The sequence below is a fragment of the Calypte anna genome, chromosome 5A, assembly GCF_003957555.1.
Source record: "Calypte anna isolate BGI_N300 chromosome 5A, bCalAnn1_v1.p, whole genome shotgun sequence".
NCBI classification, from domain to species: domain Eukaryota; kingdom Metazoa; phylum Chordata; class Aves; order Apodiformes; family Trochilidae; genus Calypte; species Calypte anna.
The window spans coordinates 3,588,609-3,616,323 of NC_044251.1; the positions used below are offsets into that span (position 1 = coordinate 3,588,609).

At 48.5% G+C, this 27,715-nt stretch overlaps 1 protein-coding gene across 5 annotated transcripts in view; it reads right to left on the minus strand.

The window, feature by feature from the left end:
* Nucleotides 1-26,998, minus strand: part of CD82 (CD82 molecule) — a 43,544-nt gene extending 16,546 nt beyond the window's left edge. Inside the window, exons 1-3 of one of the 5 annotated variants that reach the window (XM_030452544.1) lie at nucleotides 26,868-26,998; nucleotides 6,469-6,566; nucleotides 4,591-4,673 (exon numbers count right to left, since the gene is read on the minus strand). In XM_030452544.1, the coding sequence (XP_030308404.1) occupies nucleotides 4,591-4,653 (63 nt within the window). In that variant the 5' untranslated portion in view covers nucleotides 4,654-4,673; nucleotides 6,469-6,566; nucleotides 26,868-26,998. Of the gene's footprint in view, nucleotides 1-4,590; nucleotides 4,674-5,632; nucleotides 5,695-6,468; nucleotides 6,567-19,217; nucleotides 19,284-26,867 lie in introns of those variants that run through there. The other 4 variants (XM_030452543.1, XM_030452541.1, XM_030452545.1 and 1 more) reach the window with 4 other exon arrangements.
* Nucleotides 26,999-27,715: the final 717 nt, after the last annotated feature.

Sequence of the window (27,715 nt, forward strand, 5' to 3'; positions counted from 1 at the left end):
CCTTTCTGCCACTCTGTGCCCAGCCTGGAGCTCCCCATGGGGTTGTTGTGTTGCACCTCATCCCATTGGGATCAGCCCAACTCTCCAGTCTGTCCAGGTCCCTCTGCAGAGCATTCCTGCCTTCCAGCTGATGTGGTTCGTTAGGGAACATCCTGCTATTGGCATGGGAAATGCCAAACCACCACCTGATGTAAGCTGGCAGACAGGGTTGTATGGACAGGCATTTATTTGCTCCACATTTTGCAACTTTACACTGGGCTTCAGCTCCTCACATAGAGCAGCTCTGGGCAAAGATAAAGCAATAGCCTGAGAGAAGCTGCTCTGCAAGCTTTGCCTGCTTGGCAAAGTCACCCAGCACGTTCCCATCTCTGGAGATGGATGAAGAGAACTGACTCAGCTACAGAAAGCATCCAGCTGAGGTATTCCAGGAAAAAAAACCTACAAGATGGCAGGAATACGAAATCCCCTTTGCCTTACATCCCAACGTGCTCAGCTGCAAGACTCAATCTGCTGAGTAAATTTAAAAAGAAGCCCCTTCAACATCCAACAGCTGTGGTGCCTGAAAAATTCCCCTCCCAGTTGGTACTGCCAAGAACTGCTGATTTTAGGCAGCCTCACGTGAAACTACAGTCGTAATAAAATATTTGTCTTAACAAAGATATAAACGGGGCTGTATGTGACAACTCTCTTGGCTCGCTGACCCTGAGATGTCACCAAAGTTTTGCTGTGGCTGAGAAAACACAGAACGGCTGCTGAGCTGAGTTCCTGGGAAGTTTTCTTGTTCTGAGGCACCCAGAGCATTATCCAGGGCCTGTTTTCACTGCTCTCTGCTCTTATCCACAGTTTGTGTGTTTGCCAGGAGCTGCTGTGGAAAAGACAAAAAGAAGCGTGGCCAGCAGGTCCAGGGAAGGGATTCTGCCTCTGTACTCAGCCCTGGTGAGGCCACAGCTTGAGTCCTGTGTCCAGTTCTGGGCCCCCCAGTTCAGGAAGGATATCGAGGTCCTGGAGCAGGTCCAAAGGAGGGCAACCAGGCTGGTGAAGGGACTTGAGCACAGACCCTATGAGGAGAGGCTGAGGGAGCTGGGGGTGTTCAGCCTGGAGAAGAGGAGGCTCAGAGGAGACCTCATCACTCTCTACAACTCCCTGAAAGGAGGTTGTAACCGGGTGGACGTTGGTCTCTTTTGCCAGATGACTTTCAACAAGACAAGAGGGCAGGGTCTCAAGTTGTGCCAGGGGAGGTTTAGGTTGGATATTAGAAAGAATTTCTTTCTGGAGAGGGTGATCAGCCATTGGAATGGGCTGCCCAGGGAAGTAGTGGATTCTCCGTGTCTGGAGATATTTGGAGTGGATCAAGGGTTGGACTCGATGATCTCTGAGGTCCCTTCCAACCCAGCCAATTCTATGATTCTATGATTCTAAGAAGGCGTGGAGAAAAATAAAAGCCCAGGGAGAAAACCCTGCCCTGTTTACAACAGGCAAATTTATCTCTGCTCAGCATCTCCTGGAGTTTGCAGATCAGAGCAAGGCTGTTTCTGCCTCTGGCTCAGCCTCAGACCTTCCACAAAAAATAAAAATAAAAAAATAATTAAAAAAAGAAAAATGATGACTACTTTCCATGGAGTTTAATTCCTCTGCTTCACTGCCCTAAACTGAAGTAGGGGACAGATGTCTTCCCTCCACGAAATCCAAGGACTTCATCCTTGATTTCAGCAAGGACACAATCAAGCCAGAAGGATGCAGCTTCCTCAGGGAAGTTTCCCACAGTTTTCCTCCCAGTGAGGAGGAATTAAGCTGCTCTGAAGCTGTCTCACCTTTTTGGAAGGAGGTCCCTGCCTGTCCTCCCCTAGCACTTCCCTTCCTTCACATAACCTGGAGCCAAGAGAAAGGTTCTGGAACTCCAGGGTTTGTTTTAGGTGGTTGTCTTCAGCTCTATTTATGGGTTAGAAGACAGACCAACAGTTATAAATTCTAAACAAATAGTTTTCAAGGACTGTTGAACTCGTATGGCAGAACTTTTTTAGCTTGAAGAAGAAACATCTGCTGTGCCTCATGTCTGCTGCCCAGGAAGGTAGAGATAGGTTAAGTTTTTATTAGAGAAACTAAGATTATAAGTGAAACTAAGCTTATCCTTCAGTTTTGGTACCTCTTGTAGCAAGCAGTACAAGTAATTTTGTTTCCTTTAGTCAAAGCAGGTGAAACCAACCCCCTTTCCTGAAGTAATGGTTCAAATGCTACAAAGTCCCTGAACTACTTCAACTACAGCAAGACCTATGAGGCCTCAAGCTGGTAGAGAAGTGCTATTTCTGCCTAGCTTCTGAAAGAGTCACTAAGCACATCTCCAAAGGTGTCATTCTTCAGCTCCAAGCAAGGCTGGAGAACAAATTTCAAATATTGGAGAACAAAAAAAAAATTTGAAAATTTCAAATATTTCAAAAATTTTCAAATATTTCAAAAATTGGAGAACAAAAAAAAAAATTGAAAATTTGGAGAACAAATATTTTCAAATAGCAAGGACTGGTCTGCACGAGGTGCAATTCCAACTGTCTCAAGCTCCAAGTCCAGAGAAGCCAGAGCTCCATCACCAACACCAATGTTCCCATATGTGCAAGCACCCTCCCCAGCAAAACTCAGCAGCCCCAGGAAACCAGGCTGAGGTATGCAAAACCTCACATCCTGGCAGGGAGCTCACCACAGCAACTCAACAGTTTCTCTGATAGATTCATATAGATCTGCCACATTCTGTAAGGTCAAGAATCCACCACTCCCCCCCCCGTTCAGATCTTGAACCAGAAAAAGCTTCTGGTGTCAACTCCTTTCTATGAGAATGAGAGAGAAGGGGAAACCCCAACATCTGGCACATGTCTGACAGTGGTCAAGACAGAAGCAAACTCCAAATTTTCCCTTCAGAGAAATATCAAGCTCCCCACCAGAACTCAGAGGCTCCAGGGACAGAGCAGTCCCAGAGGATGACAGTGCCTGTGCCAAAGACATGACAAGAGGGCACGGACTCAAGTTGTGCCAGGGGAGGTTTAGGTTGGAGATTGGAAAGAATTTCTCTATGGAGAGGGTGATCAGACCTTGGAATGGGCTGCCCAGGGAAGTAGTGGATTCTCCGTGTCTGGAGATATTTCAAAAGAGACTGGATGTGGCACTCAGTGCCATGGGCTGGGAACCGCAGCGGGAGTGGATCAAGGGTTGGACTTGATGATCTCTGAGGTCCCGTCCAACCCAGCTGATTCTATGATTCTATGGAAAGCTCCTGAAAGCAGCTTTTCCCTTCACTCTGCACAGACCCCCTGACATCCCACCTTAAAACCCTTCCTTTCCAGGGTACCAGAACAGCTTTCCCCAGGAGGGATGCTACAGCAGAAGAGGTGGTTTGGAGCTGGGTGTCCATAGATGCTTCCCATCACTTCCAATCCAGACAGGAGAGCCCAAGCATCCCCAGAGGGATCCAGTCTTGCAAAACCCAGGAAAAAAGCTTTTCAGAGCAGACATGGATCAGTTCTGCCCCCAACCATGCCTGGCTCAGCAGAGAGGGAGAGGAGGGCAATTTTTAACAACAACAAAAAAAAATCTGAGAAAAAAAAATCTCAGAAAAAAAAAATCTCAGAAAAAAAAATCTCAGAAAAAAAAATCTCAGAAAAAAAAATCTCAGAAAAAAAAAAATCTCAGAAAAAAATCTCCTCTCTTCTCTCCCTCCTAGGAGTTTTCTCCGTGGATGCAGCCGTGCAGGCAGAAAGAGTGAAACTGTGTGCAGGGACAGAGCCTCTGGGCAGTGCTCATCTTCTCCTGCTCCATTTCCCTTCCTGCCCCCCCAGCCTGTTCTTTCCCCCCCTCCCATGCTGCACAAGAGGTAACAATCTCAGAGATGATATTTCCTCCCTGCTATGCAGAAAGCTGAAACCTTCTGCTTACCCATTCGCCCTCCCACTTCAGTATCCCCATCCCCATGGCACACAATCCCTGAGCTCCACAGCAGGATGCCTGCAGGAAAAAAACATGCAAAAAAACCCCCACTCTGATCCAAAGGGAGCTCATCTTCTGCTGAGCCTCATGCTTGAAAATATCTGAACCCAGAGAGCTGTCTGGTTTCCTCAGGCAACTCTGTCCCAGTCTCCCCAACCTCCCAACTCTAATTCCAAATAGGGAACTTGGACTAATTCATCCTGTTAAAAATCCAACCCCACTGTTGGGACTCAAGGAAAATTAAGAGTTGTTCCTTGAAGCCTGTCTGGCCTATTTTAGGAGGGCACTGCCATTACATGGCAAGTTTTGTAGCTTTGCTGCTCAGGGGCAGCTCACTTCTTTCCTCGAGATGGGGCAGAGAAAGTAATCACAACTACTCTGCTTCCAGAAGGAGCCCAGAATTCCTGTTTTCCCTTTCCTATGGAGACAGCAGGTGGGTGCTGAGGGTGAAGCTGCTCTGAGCACCAGAAAGAAACCACTGCAGAAATCACTGTGATGTTCCTCAGCTTCAGGGATTCCTTCCCACCTTCCAGAGCTTTGGAAATTTTATTGAGCTGGGCCAACAAGCAGAAAAAAAGCCCAGGTCCTCCTTTCTACCCTGCAGGTGCCCAAGATACTTACAAGGAAGAGGAGATTGAAGAGGAAGAGGAAGTATTTGGTGACTTTTAGGCAGCCAGACCCCATCTTCTTTCACTTAGGGGGATCTAAGGGGAAAGCAGACAAACAGCTTCATGTTAGTGACAAATCCAGACAGTTCCAGAGCAACATCTTCACCCTGTGCAGAGCTCTGGATCATCTGATGGGGCTCTGACTAGAAGCACAGAAATAGATGTATATTTTTATGTATATGATGTATCTCTATATGATGTATATGTACACAATACAAACAGCCACTGCTTCTAAGACCCCCTGGAGAGTGACTATCAGCAGTTGTGGAAGGGATTTAATCACAAACACACTGCTAATTCAATCACTGTTTATATGGAATTTGCATTAATACCATCAAATCAAACACCAACTCCAGCTCCCAGGATCCCTTCCTCGTTTGGAGGCAGCTCACAAGCCCAGCTCCCTCTCCCAGAAAAACTCATCTCTGAGTGAGCCCTGAGCACCTGAGGGGTCACTGAAGAGCAAAACCTAAAAGGGTGAGTTTAAAAGGCAGCATTAAATCAAATTTTCTGTGTACAGCTCTGCCCACTGATGCTCTGACAACACGAGGACCACCAGCAAGTCTGTTCCACACCACCAACTCTGCTCCAAGATCAAGACAGGCAAGATTTCAACCAGTTCCAGTTTCCAACAGCTTCACAGGTCCAAGGAAGTGGGGGAGCATTGAGAAGACAAGATTTGGTTTTACTCTGTTGGGGCCAGCCATACAACCTACACACATCCACGGGGCAGCCAGCAGGCAAGACACAGAAAGTAGAAGCCAAACTCCAGATATTTTGCTGTATCTAGAGTTAACTCTGAAAGTTAAGCAGCTGAAGCCTTAGTAAACCAGCAAGAGAAGAAAAACCACCAAAAATTAGATAGCTTATCAAAAAAAGACACTCATCAGATCTTTATGCTACAGAAGGCAGGAAGTGAACAGTTACTGTAAGCTACTCCATTTCTCACTTCTCTGACAGCAAAGAGCTCAGAAAGTATAAAAAAAGTGTCTCACAGAGCATCTCAGGGCTGGAGTAAACCTCCTGCAGCAGAGCATCATGAAGATGAGGAGGGGGATGTCTCAGTTCAGCTTTTTCTCTCCCATGCTCAGTTGTGTTCACCAACAGAGGACTTAAGTTTCCTAAAACTTGCTCTACCAAGCTCCTTGCTCAAACCAGACCCTGCTGCTTTAAGCAGCAACAGCCTTAAAAGCTGACTACTAAGATGTAGTAGCTCACTACTACTTCCCAGAACACAATTCTGGCCCCAACAGAGAGCAAGGTCAGGCAGGTTCCCTGCTCCCTGTGCCCAGGGTCACCAGAGCCCAGGACGTTTTGTTTCAATCAAAGGCTTTCCTTTAATCCTATTAAATATTTAGGTTAACCCTGGAGCTAAACTGGTATGTGGGCCTTGTTCAAACTGGAGAGTCTTCCCACCAAGCAGTGGGAAGACTCTTTTAACTACCTTTTAACTACCCAGAAGATGCCAGAAGCCTGAACTCTTGGGTCTGAAGACAACAAAAATGCTTTAGAAAAGATGCCACAGCTGGAGGCAATTCAGCACACAGCAAGATGCTGGGGAGATGGGACAGCATCACACAAATACCATCTCAGCCAGCTGGTATTTGTAAAATAATATTTATTTGTAAAATAAATCCCATTAAAAAAAATCCCAGCTGTACAGCATTGCACCTGCTAGGAGCCAGGAGCACAGCCAGCCAGGTTAGCATCCTCTCAGCCACTTTTTATTCAGACTCCTCAGGTCAGAGTGCACAAAGCCAGCAGAAGGCAAAGGCAAGTCCTTTGAATTAGCTGGGGAAAGCTCCTGTGATAGTTTCTGGTCCATACTTACAAGGGGTACTAAATCACAGCACTCCTACTCCAGCCACCAGCTCCGTGCTGCTTCTGCCCCAGCAGAGATGAACTGTACAGCACCTGCACCCTCCCAACCTGTGAAAAAGTGAGTGAAGGCTCTTTATTGAGCTGATTTTAATCCTGGATTAGCAGCAGCAAGTTTACCCAACAAACCTGGTAGCTCCACTACCACAAATCCTGTGTCAGCTTGCTGTCACACAACAGCTGTCACCCAAGGGCTTCCATGCCCTGTAATGATATCTCAGAAAAAAAAACAAAACACCAAAACCAAAACAAAACAGGGAAGTATTTGAGCAGGGACAGCACAAATTGTACCTTCACTTCCTTCAAATCGTGTCCTCTCCTCCTTTCCTCTGCAGGAGGATGGGACCTCTTGGGGCTGTGAGTGCAGGCAGCACCAAACACTTCAGACTGTGCTTGGAGAGGGTAAATAAATAAGACACAAGTTTTCCCAGGCAGCTGGCTTGCTTGTTGGCTTCACCACAAGCACATCTTAGCACATCATAGCATCCCAAACAGAAGCCTGGCAACCTCAGCAGGACACTGAGGCAGCCAGGTCCCTGGGCAATAATGAGTTGGGGGGGGGGTACAAGTGTTTCTCTACTTTTCCACCTCCCCAAGAACCCATCCAGCTCAGCTCCTGCACAAGGCACTGGGTTTCTTGCCTTAAAATGCCTGGTTCCAGGTGTAATTTATTTTCAAGGCTGGAGGGACAACACCCAGGACTTGTTGATTTGCTTGCTGGCCCAAGGTAGGTGTGTGCTGTGTTCCCAGCTCTGCCCACACTGCTTTGATTAGGCAGGAAAAAAAAGCTTTGCACAGCTGTTAGGAGCTTCACAATAGTTCCCTAAGGTTATCAGGCAGCCAAACAAGTTGAGAAGAGGTGGTGTGGAAGAAGACATGCCTGAGGTGACAAGAGTCACTGATTGCTTTCAGGGTTCCTCTGCTCCCAGCTATTTGTTAGACATACCAGAATCAGTGTTTAATTTAAAAAAAAACAAAAAAACAACTGTGCATTGGGTTCTTCTACTGGCAGCTATTTGTTGGACACACCATCATCAGTGCTTGGAGTCTCCTTCACTGGAGACATTCAAAACCCACCTGGACACGTTCCTATGCGAAGTGCTCTAGGTGGCCCTGCTCTGGCAGGGGGGGTTGGACTAGATGATCTTTCGAGGTCCCTTCCAACCCCAAGGATTCTATGATTCTATGAAACCCGACTGTGCATGGGCTCCTCTACTCCCAGCTATTTGTTAGACACATCATCATCAAAGTTTATTAAAAAAAAAAACAAAAACAAAAAACAAAAAACCCATCTGTGCATGGGTTCTTCTACTCCCACCTATTTGTTAGAGGTAGGAGCATCAAGGTTTATGTCAAAAAGAAACAAAAAAAAACCCCAGCTGTGCATGGGCTCCTCTACTCCCAGCAATTTGTTAGACAAACCATCAGTGTTTTTTAAAAAAAAAAAAAAACAAAACAACTGTGCATGGGCTCTTCTACTCCCAGCTATTTGTTGGACACACCATCATCAGTGTTAATTTAAAAAAAAAAATAAAAAAATAAAAAAACCCCCACTGTGCATGGGCTCCTCTACTCCCAGCTATTTGTTAGACAAACCATCAAGGTTTATTAAAAAAAAACAAAACAAAAACCAAAAGAACCAACTGTGCATGGGTTCTTCTACTCCCACCTATTTGTTAGAAGTACGAGCATCAAGGTTTATGTCAAAAAGAAACAAAAAAAACCCAGCTGTGCATGGGCTCCTCTACTCCCAGCTATTTGTTAGACATACCAGCATCAGTGTTTAATTAAAAAAAAACCAAAAAAACAACTGTGCATTGGGCTCTTCTACTCCCAGCTATTTGTCAGACATACCAGCATCAGTGTTTATTAAAAAAAACCACCAACAACAAAACCCAACTGTGCATGGGCTCCTCTACTCCCAGCTATTTGTTAGACATACCAGCATCTATATTTAATTAAAAAAAAACCCACACAAAACCAACTGTGCATGACAGCATTATGCACCATGCTCCTCTAGCCACAGGGAGATGCACATCTTCTATAGCTCCTAGCCAGAAAATGATTCAAAACACAACTTTCAAGCCAAAAGAGAACCAGTTTTTAGGATTTTGGAGTGAGATTCTAACATACTTTAGGGCTCCACATGCTGAAATATTTAAGCTTTTCCAATTCTTAAAAAATTGGTCAGCACCACCCAGTGCTGACATCCAACCCCCCAGCACCACCCATCGAGCTGACCACTTGAAGTTGGTCACCTTGAAGCTTAACATCCTGCAGCAACACTTCCAGAGGTTGAACACATGAAGTTTTTCAACTTTCAAACTGCACTGATTGTCTTTTGTTCTTTTCCACAGCCACACTCAGCCTTTTCAGCAAACCTGCTGATATACCACCAGGTGTTGTTCAATATCTTCATCAACGACTTGGATGAGGGTATAGAATGTACCCTCAGCAAGTTTGCTGATGACACTAAGCTGGGAGGAGTGGCTGACACACCAGAGGGCTGTGCTGCCATTCAGAGAGACTTGGACAGGCTGGAGAGTTGGGCAGGGAGAAACATGATGAAATTCAACAAGGGGAAGTGTAGAGTTTTGCATTTGGGGAAGAACAACCCGATGGCCCAGTATAGGTTGGGGGCTGACCTGCTGGAGAGCAGTGTAGGTGAAAGAGACCTGGGGGTCCTGGTTGACAAGAGGATGACCATGAGCCAGCAATGTGCCCTTGTGGCCAAGAAGGCCAATGGCATCCTGGGGTGCATTAGAAAGGGTGTGGTTAGTAGGTCAAGAGAGGTTCTCCTCCCCCTCTATTCTGCATTGGTGAGGCCGCACCTGGAGTATTGTGTCCAGTTCTGGGCCCCTCAGTTCAAGAAGGACAGGGAAGTGCTTGAAAGAGTCCAGCGCAGAGCTACTAAGATGATTAAGGGAGTGGAACATCTCCCTTATGAGGAAAGGCTGAGGGAGCTGGGTCTCTTTAGTCTGGAGAAAAGGAGACTGAGGGGTGACCTCATCAATGTTTTCAAATATGTAAGGGGTGAGTGTCAGGGAGATGGAGTTAGGCTCTTCTCAGTGGTGACCAGTGATAGGACAAGGGGTAATGGGTGTAAATTGGAGCATAGGAGGTTCAAGTTGAATATTCAGAAAAATTTTTTTCCTGTAAGGGTGACAGAGCCCTGGAACAGGCTGCCCAGGGGGGTCGTGGAGTCTCCTTCACTGGAGACATTCAAAACCCACCTGGACACGTTCCTATGCGAAGTGCTCTAGGTGGCCCTGCTCTGGCAGGGGGGGTTGGACTAGATGATCTTTCGAGGTCCCTTCCAACCCCAAGGATTCTATGATTCTATGATTTTCCCCAAATTATCCACCTTGATGCCAGCTCTGCAGAGGCTTTCATAAGAGACCCCACTGTCAGCTTGCAGAGTGGCATTTTTCCCATTTTCCATCCTGTAGAGGCACGCAGGAATATTTAGGGCCAGCTGCCAGTTTGCTGCTTTGAGACACTACAGCTAGAAAAACCTGGTTGCCAACACAGCCTGCTCAGTTCCTGTGTGGTTCATCCCAGGTTTTCCTTAGCATCAGCCCCAGGGAATTGCAGGGAGAACTAAGACCAGGAAAGCACCAATTGATCCAGGACCCTGGGGTTCCCTGTGGGGAAGGGACAAGTTGAGCCAGGCTAAACCAGCATCCAGGGATGGTTTCCTGTCCCCTCAACAACCTCCAACTCCCAGGCAAGGCATTCTCTGAGCGAGTGGTGACAGCAAGGTTGCACAAAACCAGGACAAAACCAGTGTCTGAGGAGGAGTATACATAGAACTGCTTAGTTAGCAGCTCCTGATGAGTCCCATCACCCTTCTGAGACTTTTTTGTTGTTGTTGCAGGAGTGTGTAAAACCCTCTGGCAATACTGGGGGAATCTCTGCCCCACAGCCATACCACCACTGCCAAGGCAGTGGGTGATGAGCCCATGGCAACCTGGTGAAGTTCAACAGGACCAAGCACGAGGTCCCACACAGGGGTCAAGGCAATGCCAAGCAAAAACAGACTGGGCGGAGAATGGATTGGGAAGAGCCCTGAGGAGAAGGACTCACGGTGGTGGTTGAGGACAAGCTCAACATGAGACCTCAATGTGCACTTCCAGCCCATAAAGCCAAATAAATCCTGGGCTGCATCAACAGCAGATAGGACAAAAGGTCAAGGGAGGGGATTTCCCTCTCTCCTTTGCTCCTGTGAGACCCCACAGAAAGGATCTGGAGCTCTTGGAGCAAGTCCAGAGCAGAGCCACTGAAATGCTCAGAGGGCTGAGCAGCTCCCTGGGAATCCAGGCTGAGGGATTGGGGCTGTTGAGCCTGGAGAAGAGGAGGCTCCCAGGTGAGCTCAGAGCAACCTTCCAATATCTGAAGGGGCTACAAGAAAGCTGGGGGAGGGCTTTGGACACGGTGGGGTAGGGAGAGGAGAAGGGGAAATGGTTTCCAAGTGGGAGAGGGGAGATGATGGTGGTTGGAGATGAGGAAGAAATTCTTTGGGGTGAGGGTGGTGGAGTCCCCATCCCTGGAGGCATTGAAAAGGCATTTGGAGCTGGTCCTTAAGGACATGGGTTAGGAGCTGGCTGTGGTGTTGGGCTGGATGAGCTTGGAGGTCTCTTCCAAGCTCACCATTCTGTGCCAGGTTTCCCAGGGAAGCTGTGGCTGCCCCATCCCTGGCAGTGTCTCAGGTCAGGTTGGATGGGGCTTGGAGCAACCTGGGCTGGTGGGAGGTGTCCCTGTTCATGGAAAGGGGTTGGCACTGGGGGAGCTTTAAGGGCCCTTCCAACCCAAACCATTCCATGATTCTGTGATGTTGTGACGCGGGTCAAGGGCCAGAGGGGCCAAGTTAATTTTTAATTGCAATTCTGCTCTCTCAAATGAGATCCTTCACTGCCTCCACTGAGCAAGCCCTGAATGTTTGGAGCTCACTGAAGGTTCTGGCACTTGGCTGGGCTTGGCTGTGCAGCTCTGTGGGGTAGAGCTGGGCCCTCCCCTGCAACTCTGCCCCTGCCTTGGCACTGCAGCCTTTTTCCTGATGAGCTCTGGAAGCCAAAGCACCTCAGCTGCCAAGTTATTTCACAGCACAGATCAGGGCTCATTTACCAACCTGCTGAAAGAGAGGGAGAAAAGCAGGAACAACCTTAACACCAAGCAGGGCTGATCAGCTGCAGAAATCCCCCTCTCCGTGCATTCACAAGCAAGGACAAAGTTCCCACAAAGCCTCAAGAAGAGCACATTGGTCCTGAGAGAAACAAGCTCTGAAAGTCAGTCCTTAGGTTCCAAGTCAAGCAGAAGATGGTTCATATAGGAGTGCATCCACATAGCCTGGAAGATGCTGTTCCCTCTCCCCAAGATCCTCTTCCTTAAGGGAAGAAAATGCTCGGATACCAAGATGCTGCAGGTTGTTTCCATGGACTCTGTCTGGTTCCTGTCCACTACCAACCCTCAGGCCCTAAGACCAGGGAGCATACAAGAGGCAGAACCCACTGGATGTGCTGCCACAGCCTTTTACCAGGAGAGGATGAGGTCAAACCAGCATTGGAATTGCTCTTCCAGTTGCTGTTCCCCTTACACCTGGCTGGGCACAGCAGAGATGAGGCAGCCTCCTGCCTGGTGAAGGGGGAAATTCCAATTTTTATGCAGAGATGCAGGTGAAGGTCCTGGAGCATACCACGAGGATCCTGATCCTTCACCTCTTGCATCTGCTGTGGCAGGTGGGATGTTTGGATCCAAATTCCATGAGGCTGCTGAAACAACCTCCAAAGCAGCCTCGTGAGCACTGTGAATGCCTCCTCACCCATCAGGCAAGCAACACCCAAACCTTATACACCCCAACAGGTTGTTTGCCCTCAAGATACTCTGACCAGATCATCCAAGCAGCGCTGGAAGAGGAGCTCCCAGTGATGCACTGGGATGCAGAACTGGCTCCCTCTGAGGTAGGAGCTGGCAGAGGGGATCAGCAAGCCACTGGTTCCATAAAAACATTTATCTGCCATTAGGCAAAGGCCATTTTCAAGGTTACTGCAGTTACTTTTTGCAGAAAAAGCTAGATCAGCCATGTACCAGGCTAGAGATGCCCAGAAGGCAGCTGGGGATCAGAAGTTGCTCTTTAAATGATCATTTTCTCTTCCAGCTCCAAGCCACACACAGGAGAGGATGAGGAAGGGGCAGCCCAGAAAGCTTTACCAGCTTTTCCTTTATCAGCAGGAGAGGAAAGAGCCCTTTTTTTTGCAGGATTTTGAGCCCTTGCAGCACAAAGCTCACCTGCTAGAAATGCTTCTGCCTCCGTGCACATGAAGAACAAGCACAATCAGATGGTCTCTTGGTGATCAGTGATGAGACAGGACAGTTTCACACAACAGCCCCAGTTAATGAACAATGAGAGAGTTAACAAAAGTCTCCTGTTAACCAGCTACACCATGGCCTGCAAGTTAAAGACACACTAACATAGGAAAAACACCCAAAGGAGTTCATCATCTTGATGTTAATATTCAAAGGCTTTGGATCTTTAATACACCTGGGAAGTACATCTTGTCTCCAGCAAGCCAAGAGGCAGTGAAAGACCCAGATTTTAATTCACTGAACTTTTCTTTAAGCTCCACTGCAATTCTACTGCCAGCTGCATCACTGACCTTGAAAACCCAAACAAGATCCTGCTTGTTGTGGACTTCTCCCAAGCTGCAGCTCCTCTAAAGTTACACTGGAGGTATCTGAGGGAGAAGCTGGATCCTAAAAATTAAGGCTGCTAATTAGCATTACACACAGGCCACCCTTGTGGATGCAGAGATTGTTTGTATTTTTATTTATGGCACTGGTTCAGCTATCCTGTTTCTTTCTGAAGGCAAGTGGCAGGGCAAGGTGGTAAACTGTATTTCTGCAGAATACAAACCTTGGAAACACAAGGGAAAACCAGAAGGTATGCAGAACAGAGTCTCTTATTCCAGCTCCTCTAGAGATAGCTGCTTATATTCAGTAGAGATGTTGCCTTCAGGCTCCAGGAGATGCTTTGAGGGCTACAGACAGAGACAGCAGCACAGCTGCTCTCCTCATCTGCTTCAGTCAAGGTACAGAAATTAATGTTCAATTTTTCTCCATCACTTTGAATATTTACTTTCAATTTTAAAATCAAGTCTCTGCTAAGTAGATTATACTCTGCTTCTGGGAGCAAAAGCAAATTATTCAAGCCAATTGTATTCTCTGTTTCCACATCTTCCAGGATTGGCACTTTAAAAGGTCCTCCTTTTGTTCCAATAACTGACATATAATTCTTTCCTCTCTTTATTCCTTCAGGTAATTTTTGCATAGTAGATTTTTCAGCTCCAGTCTCTACAAGGATACTGAATTGTCAGCAAACTTTCATCTCAACAGCAGCATCTGCAAGACTTTTGTAAGACCAAGGTCTGCATGCAAACCCCAGGAATATGTTGTCCCTGGAGCAAGAGGAGCAGCCTACAGCAAGGACACAGCTGGCTGCCAGAACCGCAGGAATAACCCTGGGAAGAGGAGATTTCTCCTGAGCAAACCCATCAACTCCCACTGCAAAGGCAGCTCCTGGTGCACCTGGTAAATCAGGAAGCTTTTCCACTTAAATTCTGCAGTTGGCATTCAGCTGCCTGAATAATCTGAGGAGTGAGAGCATCATCCAGTGAGACCCCAGCCCAGAAAGCACTCCCAGGACTGCCTGGGGTGGCAGAAGCTTTTCAGCACCTTTCACCACAGCAAGCACATGGTGTGGATTTAGAGGGGAAAAAAAAAAAAGATGAAATGAGTATTTCAGAAATGCACTTCTGATGCTGGGGGGGAAGAGATGAGATGTTTATAAACCACTGGCACTCTGTTAAAAAGGAACCAATTCCCAATTCAGCATCAAAGAGCAGCACAGGTTTTACAAGTGCCCACTGTCACCTCCCCGTATTTTTTTGCAATCAGATTTTAGGAACATCTGGACTTCACAGGTCAGTTTGAGAGCCAACACCTAAACAGTCTCCAGTCCCCACCACTGCTGAGCTGAGAAAGCTCTTTGCTTCTTTTCAGCATCTACTGATGCTGGCACAGCATGGTGATATTTGCAGGACACTATTGCTCCAATGTAAGGAAAACTTTCCATTCAGCAAGACCAGAGATACAAGTCTGTAGAGAGACATTGTCAACCAGGTGCCTTGAGTTGCCAAAGAGTGGGTGTGAGTCCACCTGTGCCTGGTTAGGACAGGCCCCTATTGGGCATGAGCAAGACCAGGGGGCCAATAAAGGTGGGACACACACCCACAGAAGGCACCTCAGCTCACTCTGGTGCAAGGCATGGAGAGGCCAGCAGCTCATCGAGCCTCTGGAGCAAGAAAGGCTCTTCCTGCTACACTTCTACCCTGGAAGCGCTGTGTGGTGGCTGGAGTCCTGGAAGAGACCAGCAGCTCGTCGAGCTTCAGGAGCAAGATGGCTCCTCCCGCTACACAAGTCTGTCAAAACCAAACCAAACAAAAAAAAATAAATAAAAATAAAATAAAATAAAAAACAACACCAAGCAACCCCAAAAAATCAAAATCCCAGCAGTCATTTGGTTCTCCTCTCCCCCAATAGTTTACCAGAAGTAGCAGACAGAAGAAAAAAAGCCACAAGTACAGTTAAAGGAATCTTTTTTTTTCCTCTCTTTTTGATTACCACAGACTAGAAAGTTATTTGTGCAACAAACGCTGCAGGTGGGGTCCACAAAGAGGTCTCTGCACTGCCTAAAACCAGAACAAAGCTCAGTTTTCACAAAACTGGTTGGGCAGCTCTGTCACTTGACTACATCAGCTTTTTAATGGCTAAAAAAAAATTTAAAAATAATAAAAACCAACCCAAAAACCAGCAGGCCAGCTTTGTTTTCTGCACTTGGAGTTGCTTTGTTTTAAGTTTCACCTGGGAAACAAAAGCCCCCATCAGCTCCTCTGACATTTGCCTTTGCTCTCAGGCTCATCAGCCTGGAAATCCCCAGGACATGTACAGGTTGGGCTCCTGATACTCCCCCCTCGTGTAAACAATGCCTTGGAGAACAACAAATTTCCTCCAAAGAGTTGCACAATAACCCTCCCAACACCACTTGGCTTGGAGATACCTTCCCAAGACCCAGCAGCCTTCCCTCCCACCCAAAGCACCCAAAGTCCAAACAGGAAAAAAAGCCTTAATGCAAGGTTGTTGGTTTTTTTTTTTCCCTATCTTTTCAGACACCCATGAGACTGCCAGGCTGAGATTAGAAGCCAAGGAGTGTAACTGATTTTTGTCTCTTCCTCCTCCTCCCATAAGATGCAAGAGGTCAAGGTCGAGGACTCTCTACTGTAAAAAGTTCCCTTTCAAAACAAACTGGTTTTAGCTTACTTCCACTTTCTCAGATTCCAGGGCAGATAACTGCTGAGTGTTTAGACTCAGCATGCCCACGCCAAACACATTTCTCAGAAGTTACAGCATCTGCCTGACCGGGGAAATAAGGGCTCCTGCTCTTTTTGGTTCTTTCCAAGAATCAGCAAGGATACAATACAGGTGCAGAAGGAGGAGTTCCACTTCATAAACAGGAAGTTTTCCCAAACTTAGCAAACAGCAGGTAAAAAAACCACCTTTTCTCTCCACCTCCTCAGTGCCTGTTGAGCCTTGGGATCACATCCCTCTTCTCCAAAGAGAGATGGATAGAGCCTGGACACTGGCACCCAGCATGGGAAGGAACCTGAGCCCATGTAGGATTACCCATCCCTGTTCCCAACAACAGCAGGAGCTCCAGGAGTTCACTCCATAGCTTGGGACAGATGCTGCTACAAGCCAAGCACTAGAGATGGCCCATCCAATACAAGGACAGATAATTCCCTTGTGATTTTCAGGCTCTGGAAGAGCTTGGATACCCTGCGAGGCTGGCTGAGTGGTCACCAGAGCACTCAAGTCCCACACCACTGGGGGACTAGCCCACTGGAGAATGGAAGTGATTTGTGGGACCAGGGTTTTCCCCAAGACCTCTTCCCCTAGAGTCTATCCACATAATTTTAAGAGGCAGAAAGGAAAAAAAAAAAAAACAAAAAAAAAAACCACCACCAAAAAACCAAACCACCCCATCACAGAGCAAACAGTGAAGAGAGCTCTGGATCATCATTCAGAATGATTCTGAAGCTTTAGAATTAGGTCAGCTTTCTCAAAAAAAAAACAAAGCCCAAAAAACCACGAGAGACAGGCTATTTGTCTCCTTCAACTACATTACAGGCTTTGTATCAGATCCCTGATGAGAACAAGGCCACTGATCTCAAGAAACAGAGGTTTCTACCCTTTAGACCTACAGCTCAAGGATTACTGCAGAGCCAGCATGACCAGCAAGTGACAGAAATCCTACTGGCACAGCAAGTGCCCCAACCACAAAGAGATGCATCTTCTGGCCCATCCACAGAAACAGTCCTAGAATCATCTCAGGAAGGTTCTTTTTGCCAAAAAGAGCCTCAGATAATTGCAGACCCCTCACCTTTACCTGTATGCACACTGAACCACTCCTCTTCCCCACGCTGGCACTGTTGGATGTGATTCTAGAGAAAGGACAGATGTCAGGATCATCCCTCTTATCAACAAGATCTGCTCTATCATAACTCTACAAGCTGGAGGAACCCCATTGCAGGGCTGAGAGCACCCAGAGTCAGAAGAAGAGGACTGCAAGATTCCCACACGAAGTCCTGGTGTCTCCTGGACACGGGTACCAGGAAGGACAAGGAATGCAAACTCAACAAATCCATTTGATGCAACCCAACAGGGACTGCTAAGCCAGAATCTCCAGAATCAATGGACCCAATGGTACAGAACAGCAGTGTCACCACCAGACCCAGCTTCTCCACTCCCTGCCCTCTGCTTCTAGGAGAAGTTTTACTTCCCATCAGACCAGGAGGGTCACACAAGCCCTTGGACACCCCCTCATCCCAGCAGAGCCTGGTGTGCTGGAGATGCACATCACCACAGAAAGTCTGAGGATGGACATTTCACAACATCCTGGATTTCACACCACTTGACACTACCAGTAGGCATGAATGAAAAGAGGCAGACCTAAAAAAAGCTCCAGAGGAAGGAACTGTGTCCCCAGCAAGCAGCTCCTCTTTCTACAATGACTCAGAAGAGGGCAGGAGGGGCAAGGGAAGCCCTAACAAGGATTTAGAGCACAGGTGCTTTAAGTCATTCCTTTCCACTAGAAAAAAATAAAATACTCACAGTGGTATAGAAAGGGGAAAAGAGGGTTGCAGGTGGGTAATAGAAATAGTTTCATATCTGCAGCTGACAGCACCTGGCCACAGCAGCCAAACCCCTCACTGGTTTGTCCCTCTGAGGATGCTGCTCAGAAGCAATTTCATGTTTCAGCCTGGGAGAGTCAATCCTGGTAGGGAGAAGACAGCAAAACAGCAGCAGCATCTCTCATTTTTTCCTTCCACTCCTGCTGAGCAGTCACCTCCCTCTAAGCCTTTCCTAGGGGAGGGAGAAAGGGGAAAAGAAACCTGCATTGCACAGGAGCAAAGGAGCTGCAGTGACACACCAGAAGCTGCTACAGGAGCTGCAGTGAAGCTGCTTCATTCCCAGCCCTGGCATTTTAGGAAGTGAAATGCCACACTAAGGAATCTCAGCAGATAAAGCTGGAAAACACTTAGCCAGATGAAACAGATGCTCAAAAATGTTGTGTTCCTTTCCATGAAGATATAATTATTAAGATAGTCCTGGAAACTGAGGCAGAGTCTGGGATACACACCCCTGGTTTACTGCCTTGCTGACTGCTGCGTTACCAGGCAGGTAAGCCCAGCGGACTTCATTGGAGCAATTTAATTGGAGCAATGTGATAATATGACTCAATTAGAGACCTGTCACCTGCACTTGAAATCACCTCTTCACCAGTCAAAGAAAAAAAAAATAAAATAAAAAAAAAAAAAAATCAATAATCAATCCAAGCATCTCACGCAGAGGTTACAGACAGGGCTGCTTCAAGCCAAGAGGAGCAGACATATGGGATAAGTTCCTCAGGAATTTGGCAGTTAAAATAGACAGCAAGACTTGGAAAAGCTGGATCTGTTTTGGGAAAAAGAGGGGCCTCCCAGGAGCCTGCAGATCTATGCAGAGCTGTCTGGAAAATGGGTTCAGCTGAAGCAAAACCCAGGGAGGCTGGGTGGCCTTTGGTACTTTCTTGCAAGGTTCTCTTTTTCTAAATTTAGAACACGAACATTTCAGGAGACTATTTAATGGTGCAATGCTAGAAGAGAGTGAGATGGTCAAAGAATAGTGCAGATGTGTTTATTTTAAAGAGAAAGAACCATTCTCCAAAATATTAATTAACCGATTTATAAATATCAGACAAGCCTCAGTGCAGAGATAAATGCTCCCATTTCAGAAGGCAAAAAAAGCAGGGTTGTTTCATTAATTTCTGAATTACAACTGAGGCTAAGATTACTTTTTAATAGGGCCACAGACATGTTTTTTTTTTACATGCCCCTGTCCCACCCACCCCACTCCCCAGAGACTGTTTCTACTTCACATCATCCCTACAATTTTTAATCAAGACCAAGGCACTCATGACATCAAATTACAGCAAAGGGTCTCCTGAACACATTCCCTGGAAGGTCAAGGCTGCAGCACAAGGCTCTCTCTGTTCCAGGATACATGCCCACCCCTTGCTACTTGAAATTCATCCCAGTAAAGCCCCATTGCCTCTTAATCCTGGGATGGGAGAGCATAGAAACCCATCAGAGGATGAGGGGGCTGTCTCTGGGGTCTTGGTGGAACCAGGCAACACTGCCCCATGGCCCATGTTTCTCCTGACAGCAAACACCCTGTAGACAAATCTGTCTCTCTTCTGGGCCAAAAAAAAAAAAAAAAAAAAAATCAAATGTTTAGGTTCTCATGGGATAATACCAGGTTCATGGCCATCTCCTTGTATGCACCCTGGTAGGTCCTGCTGGTAGCTGAGAGCTGAGCTAGAAAAGAAGTTTCCCACCTGCCAGAAGCTCTGCAAAGAGGGAAGCTGCTGGTTTACTACAGGGTCAAGCCTAAATCCCCACCACAACAGCCTCCAAAGCTGCAGTGCCACAGGGTGGGGATGAATGCAGGAATACCCAGGCTCTAAGATAACGAGCAGGACTGGAGCATCAAATCAAAGAAGCCTTTGAGGTCTCACACTCAGGAATTAAAGGGGTTCCTTGAAATAGCCCTCCCTTGAAACAGCCTCTTCTGCCAAGGTAGCAGCCAGTTTGATGCTGCCTTTGACATTAAGAGATTCCCATGCGGTCCTGGCAACAGCATTTTTTTCCAAGAAGCCCCGAGACACAGTGGACAAGGGGACAAGATGGGCAAGAGGAAATTTCAACCACTAGATTTCCCTTTTTTCAGGCAGGAGAGGTGCCAGCAGCCATGGGCATCACCTCTCACCTCCCAGGAGCAGGCACAACCACCCCTATTTTACCTGCACTCACACAAAGTGTCACCAACCCTGGAGGATTTGCTGGGAAGGAACAGCTGGGCCCTGTGCAGGGACACAGCCACCTCCTGCAGAAGTCCCACAGAGGCTTTGGGGCTCACTTTTAAGGCTGATCTGCCCCACCAGGGACCTGTCCTGTACCCACAGTCTCCTCCTCACTCCTGGGCATCATTCCCAGACCCCTTAAGAGAAGCAGCAGAAGGGCTCTGCCTTGACCTTGTTTCACATGGCTCACCAAGGCTCCTGTTCTGCACAGCAGCTGCCAAGCAGGAGAGGTCTTCTCTAATTAAAAGAGCTTCCTTTGGGAACAGGGAGATGTACTGCACAGCACACAGAGGCTCTTTAGTTATTCCCAGTACAGCAGCTCTGCAAACCTGCATTAGAAAGGGGAGCTGAATGCAAAGAAGAGCCCAGCAAGCTGCTTAGACTGCTGGGAAAGTACATCCAGGCAGCTGAGTTTGGTCTGCTCTGGGTTCCTCTCCCCTCACCCCAAGAAGAGACTTCAGCACAACTAGAACTGCTGCCTGTCTCCTAAGCACCAGTTTCTTCAGCATCCAGCACAGATGATGCAAAATAGTTCCTACTGCTGCTTGGCCAGTGCAAAACTCAAGGCAACAGCAGGGAGGAAAGAGCCTGGATAACCTGCAGGTCAGCAGTGTGCTCAATCCAAGGCCAGCATTGTTTTCTGGAGCCACATCTCCCTATGGACAGGGAGCCTGGCTCTGTGATCACAAGACACAGAATCCCAGGATGTGAGGTTGGAAGGGACCTCCAGGATGCCCTGCTCCAACCCTTCTCATCTGATTGTTTCTAGGAGATGTCCCAGCACCCCCTGGAGCTGAGACTTCCAACATTCCCAAGTGGGGGAATCCACCCCTTCCCCTGGGAGACCATTCCAAGGTCTGACTGACCTCATGGGGAAAAATTTCCCTCTTGTGTTCCAATGGAATCTCCCCAGGAGCACCTTGTGCCCATTGCCCCTCGTCTTGTCCATGGGACTCCTTGGACACAGGGAGTCTCCAGCTGCTTTGGAGCTGCCCTGGAAGTCCTGAACATGGGCAGAACATCTCCCCTCAGCCTTCTCTTCTCCAGGATGAACAGACACAGTTTCTCAGCCAGTGGAAGATAAGGAACAAGGGAACAGGAAGCAGAGTTTACTGAACACAGAGTGCTGGGAAGTTCAGGACATTCCAGCAAAGCTCTTCTAGACTCTTAACACATCACTAACAGCCCCAGCACACATCACACACATAGCAGACACATGAAGGGCTCCACAGAGGTCAAGAAGATGCTTGGATTGCACCACATCACCAGCATGAAACAAGCCCCAGCACCAACGCACAATTACAGCTGCACAACCAGAGGTGGCATTCTACCACTGCACCAGCCAGAATGGGCCCCTCTTTGCAAAGAGTGCCCTGCAAATTGTTTGCAAGGATAAAGGAGGGGATCAGAGCAGCCTGCATGGTTCCTTTTGACAGCAGGCATGATAACTCTGGGGACCAAAGTCCAAAAAAAACCACTCCACATAAGTGAATACAAAACCTCTCCTTAATTTTTGTCCCTACATGTTCCAAGGAGAAATCAGAAAGTAAAAAAAAAAAAAAAATAGGAAGGAAATAAAACATTACCAACACTTTTTTTTTCCTCTATTTTTTTCCACCTAGAAACTGAAATGCCATGAAAGGTACAGAACCTTTCCTGGAAAGGTCTAACTAGTGCAGTAAGATATTTGGTTCAACAACAGAGCTCCCCTCTTTAATTTGGACTTAGGAATTGATTCCCAACCAAACTGCTCATCATTTATCACAGGAAACATGCCAGCTCTGGGCATTTAGGAACTGCATTTTCTTGTATTATGGGATGACAGCAGCAGCCCTAGCCAAGTACCAGTATAACACTTCCACTCCTGCCACCCCACACCAGTACAGCCCAGGCTGTGACCCTACAGCCCCCAGCACTAAAACACCTACAGGCAACTGATGGGAATCTGTGCCAGCCCAAGCAAAACCAGGGTTCTGGAGCAAGATGCTTTTAAAACTTGACAATCTGCTGCATGAAGCTTCTCCTGGAGCTGAGGTCCCTCAATCCCATCCTGGTGAGGGCACACAAACCCCATGGATCTCAGAGGCAGCGGGCAAAGGAAGGTGAAGGACACAGTCACATGCAGTGACCTTGTCCAGAGCAGCAAACAGCCTCCTTCTTTCCCAGCAGGTAAAACAACTTCACAGCAAATGTGGATGTAAATCCTTTTTCTTCCCCTCCTTTGCTTTGGTACCAGAAACTTCCCTCTGACTGGAGCAGAACTGGGTTTTGCCTGCAAGGGGAGCTCCCCAGTGAGTAACTTCAAACCTCTGGATTGCTGCGTATCCTAATATATTTATTTATCTCACTCCAGACCAGCATTTCTCCAGTGTGCACAAGCCATGGAATTATCACACTGGAAGACATCAACAATCTGCTATAATTTTGCTTTCTAAAGGGTAAAGTTCTTGCCTGACACACCTGTTTGCTCAGGGCTGCACTAAAAAGAAACTGAAACAGCAACCCAGCAGCAACCTCACCAAACACCTCCAGACCTCCATCCACAGGCAAGGCTCCTGCTGGCACAGCCCTTCCCAGCTCCCAAAAAGCTCCTTATAAACAGAGAGGCCATTTCCCTCCCCAGCCAGTGCCAGAAATTAAGCACGGGCTTTGCACTTTGCTTTGACTGCCTTTGAAATGCCTGCGCCCCAGTTCTGAAGCTCCATCAAGGAGAGAAAAAGAACTGGAGCAGTCAGCCAGACAGCCCCAGCACGTGTCCCTTCCCACAGGAGAAAGCTTCTCCTCAGCTTTGTCTGAGCCCCAAGTCCCCAGAGGACACTACCTTGTTCCCTGGTTCTACCAGGCACTTGCACAGAGCTGCCCGCACGAACACCTGATCCATCCTTTTCCTTTCCTTTTCCTTTCCTTTCCTTTCTTCTTTCTTTTCTTTCATTCCTTTCCTTCCTTCTTGCCTTCCTTCACCTCCTTCTTTCCTTCCTTTCTTTCCTTCCCTTCCTTCATTCCTTCACTTCTTGCTTTCCTTCCTTCATTCCTTCCTTTCCTTCATTTCTTCACTTCTTTCTTTCCTTCCTTCCTTCCCTTCCTTCATTCCTTCCTTTATTCTTTCCTTTCCTTCCTTCATTTCTTCACATCTTTCTTTGCTTCCTTCATTCCTTCCTTTCCTTCCTTCATTCCTTCACTTCTTTCTTTCCTACCTTCCTTTCCTTCCTTCCTTCCTTCCTTCCTTCCTTCCTTCCTTCCTTCCTTCCTTCCTTCCTTCCTTCCTTCCTTCCTTCCTTCCTTCCTTCCTTCCTTCCTTCCTTCCTTCCTTCCTTCCTTCCTTCCTTTCCCTTCCTTCCCTTGGGAACACCAGCTCACTCTCAGCACACACAGTGATGATTTCAGGCACCTCCAACCCAGAGCTGCTGCTTCACTTCTCACCCTGTTCAGCACCCAGCCAGCCATTAGTTAATGTCAGTGCTCCCCAGCCCAGAGCTCCCAGCAAACAGGATCTGCCACAGTCCTCAAGGAACTGCTGGCTCCAGCTCTGCCTCCTATCTTCTTCCTTTTACTATGCCAAGGGAGACCCTGCAATTTTTAGCCTTTCCTCCATTTCATCCCCTCCTTAGGAATACAGGAGGGAGTCAGGAGGCAGCTCCCAGAACCCTCCCCTGGTACCCGTGGTGTTCATCATTTAAAGCTCTGATTTCAAGCTTCCTCCCATGGAAACATCAGCACAAGAGCCCCGTGCATTGCTCAGCCCTCCCAGGAAAGAGGGCAAAGCTCCACCGGGGAAGGCAGGGAAGGAGAAGGGGATGCAGATCTGGTGCTCCTGTTTTAAGAGCAATGAAGTTAAGGGACTCTAGGGTGAGGGCCAGACTTCCTGGCAGCAAGAAGTGAATTTTGAGAGAAACTACAGTGCAAAAACTGAGGCTCCTCCCATCCCTTGTTGCTCAGGCCCACTGGGAGCATCCCTACCTCATCCACACTCCACAACAACCTGAGCCCTGCTGGCACATCCCACTCTCACTTCAGGGAGGAGAAACAGAAGAGAAACCAGGAAGAAAGTGGCTGCCATACCATTGGCACCATTAGAGTGAAGCAATAATTACCACTTCAGATAGCAGGGGGCATGGTCCACCTCCCAGCATCACCCTGGCTTTGTGTGATGTGTCACCAGTGCCACCAGTGCCCAATGTCCTTGCAGCAGTGCTTCTTGTCCCTGCTGTCTCCTTCCCAAGGTAACAGTGTCAGTGGGGACCAAGAACCAAAGCCATGAACCCAGGTTGGAGTTGGAAAGTGCCTCAGAGCCCGTGGTTCCCAGCAAAATTCCCACCAGCACCTCTCCAGTTTAAACCCTACAGCAGCCCTGGAGAGTTCCCTGCTGCCTTGCAGCTGTGACAAAAGGGACCTGAAGATACAGGAGAAAGAAAAAAAATCTTCCTCAGTTACAGTCAGGTGAGGAATTTCTCAAAAATCCCCCCCACACTTCAGGGAGTGTGAAGCAGAGAGTGCAGGAAACCTCCTTGGAGCTGTGGGAAGGTCTTCTTAGAAGATTTTCTGCCCAAGCTTAGAGTTGTAGGTCACACTACACCTGTCTGTCCCCTGAGAACTAAAATAGAGACAATAACAGGAACGAAGGGAGTCCAGATCAGCTGCATCATTAAAGCTGCTAAATCCTCTTAAGGGAGGAGCTGCTGTGCATCAAGACAAGAGATGGCCCACGGGGAGAGCTTTCTCCAGACACTGAGCTTGCATCTTGCTCCATTTCTCTTGCTCACAGCTAAGAGAAGGCTGCAAACCTTCACACAACCACCCTCCTGCAGCACTGGGATAAGGAGGGCATCTCAACAACCCTCAGAGCCCTTGGCAAGGAGGGAGAAGAAGCCCAGGCCAAGAGGGGTTCAGTTCTGGAGAAGCTCTCCCATGTGAAGCAAGACCCTTCTGGGGAAAAAAAGCGTTCAGTGAAAGGACATTAGGAGTGAGGAGAAGCTTCTAATTTTCCAGAGCCACTCCAAACCCACATTGGCTTGCAGAGAAGTTGGCAAAGGAAATTTTAACCCATGTGGCCACACAACACGAGAAAGCACCCATGGATTTTACTTTTTTTTCTTTTCTTGCCCTGTTTGATTTCTTTGAAAGAAGTACAGCTGAAGCCCAGCTTTTTGCTTCAGCCAGATGACCAGAAAACAAGCATGAATGTTACCAACCACACTGATTCCCTGTGATGGGGCACTGCCAGGGCTGCCACCACCTGTGCAGTGACACATTGAACCTTGCATTTCTCTCCATTAACACTTCCTTCCCCCTTAGTCCTCATGAAACACTTGGTAAGATGCAAGGAATTTGTCATTTATACAGCCTGTGTGCCAGACACACAGCAGCACCCTACCAAGACCACTCCATTCAACACCTCCCTCTGGATTTTCACAGCTGTGTTTCTACAACTCAAACCTCTGGCCCACCAAAAGGATCCTGGCCAGGTGCTTCTGCTTTGATGCAGCAAGCAAGCTCCTGCCTCAGGCTTTGAAGAAGAATTTTCTCAACCCCAAGGTGCCTGAGAAAGTTAAAAAAAACCAAACCAAACAAAAAAAAATGTCTTCTGTGGAAACTATTGCTGATGGCAGAGATCACTGGAGCACCCTCCAGTTGCACACCCTTGCTTGCACGGAAGCTCCACATGGACAGAGAGGTCTCACTGGTGCTGGGGTAGGTTTACACCCCTGTGAACCTCTACTCAAACATCTCCATCTTCTTTGCAGCCACCCCCTCCCAAAGCACTGCAGTATGACACTGAGCCTCCCTGCTACACAGAGTTAACTTTCAAGCTCTCATTTCACGCTCAAGATGGAAAAGAACCGGTCCAAGACATAGGAACACTTTATCCTGAACTAGCTTTACAGCTTCCTGAAGCCAGCATTTAAATTCCAGGACGTTGCTTGGCTGATTTGTGGGGTTTTTTTGTTGGTTTTTTTTTTCCCAACCAAGTGCTCCACTGCATGTTAAATCATCCCCCGGCAGAGATTTCATGCCCTGGGTGAGAAATAGCACAGCCGGCTCCACATCAACAAATTTCTTAGCAGGGTGATTCACAGCCAGCCAGCTGCTGAAATCCAAGGACTGCTCCAAACTGCTCCGTTCCCTGGGATCTTATGAGGAACGGGGCAGAGGGGGCCGGGACGGAGGAGGCTGGGCCGGGACCAGCTTTCTGGAGCTGCAATAGGGCTAGGATTGCTACAGAGGCATCAAATCAACAATCCTAAAAACCACTGCAGCCAGAGTGCTGCTGGAGACAGCTGCATTGCCCAGCACACACGGATCCTGCAGGAATCGCTTCCCAGCACATCCTGCCTTGCAGGGCACATCCTTGCGTGCCAACAGCTCCACTGCACCTGACGACGATATTTTTTTATTATTATTTATTATTTTTTAGGCCACCGAACAGCTCCTCAAGAGGATCAAAACTCGCCCACCAATCCGGGTGGGCACACACCCAGCTGGCACCGATGGGGATTCGGCCCCGGAGAGGCTCCCGCAGCCCCGGCACCAACCCACACCGAACCGGGGGCTCTCCGGGCCCCGCTGATCCCCTGAAAGGGGCTGCGACAACCACGGAGGGGACTTTCTCCAGCGGGCCCGGGAAGCCTTGCTTGGCCTCCAGAGCTCCGCGGAAAGCCCCGGGGAAGTCCCCTACACCCGGGACCGCTCCTCCGCATCTCCCCGCTCCGCAGAGATGAGGGGGGCAAGAGGGGGGTTCCCGGCAGATGGAGCCCTGAGCCCTTCTCGGGCTGCCCCCTGGAGAACAGAACAGAACTGAACTGAACTGAACTGAACCGAACCGAACCGAACCCGGCGCCTACCTACTCGGCGGGGTCGGGACGTCTCAGCTGCCCGTTTGCTCGTTCGCTCGTCCGCTCCCTCCCTCCGCCGCTGTGGCCCCGGTTCTGTTCTTGGCCCCGCGGGGCGGAGCTGGCGGCTGCGCTGAGCCAGCCCCGGGGCGGGCGCTGCCCCCCGCTCGGGGAGGATGCGGAACTCCGACGGGACCGAGCCGTGCCCTCAGCTGCCCGCAGACCTCTTTCCCCCCCCTCTCCCCCCCTTTCCCCCTCCTTCCCGGGGCTCCCTGCTCCGGACCAGGCTCCGGCTCGGCTCCTGCCTGCCCTTTGTCCGCGCTCCTCAAACGGAACGAACAGCGTGGATCGGGGCTGAGCTCCTGTCCGCACCTCTCACCCCTGAGGCTTTGGGCATTACCTCGCCCTCTCCGGCTATGGGCAAGTTATCCGGCTCTGCAGCCTTCAGCGCAGGAAGGACATGGAGCTGATGGATTGGGTCCAGAGGAGAGACATGGAAATGGTCAGGGGACTGGGAGACCTCTGCTCCAAAGCCAGGCTGAGGGAGCTAGGGGTGTTCAGCCTGGAGAAGAGAAGGCTCCAGGGAGACCTAAGAGTGACCTTGCAGTGTCTGAAGGGGCTACAGGAAGGATGGAGAGGGACTGTGTGCAAGGGCTGGACTGACAGGATGAGGGGCAGTGGGTTTAAATTAGAGAAGAGGAGATTTGTATTGGATGTGAGGAGAAAATTCTTCACCATGAGGGTGGAGGATCAATGTCAGAGGTTGCCCAGGGAGGTAGCTGAGGCCTCATCCCTGGAGATGTTCAAGGTGAGCAGCTTTCCAGTATCTGAAGGGGCTACAGGAAAGCTGGGGGAGGGTT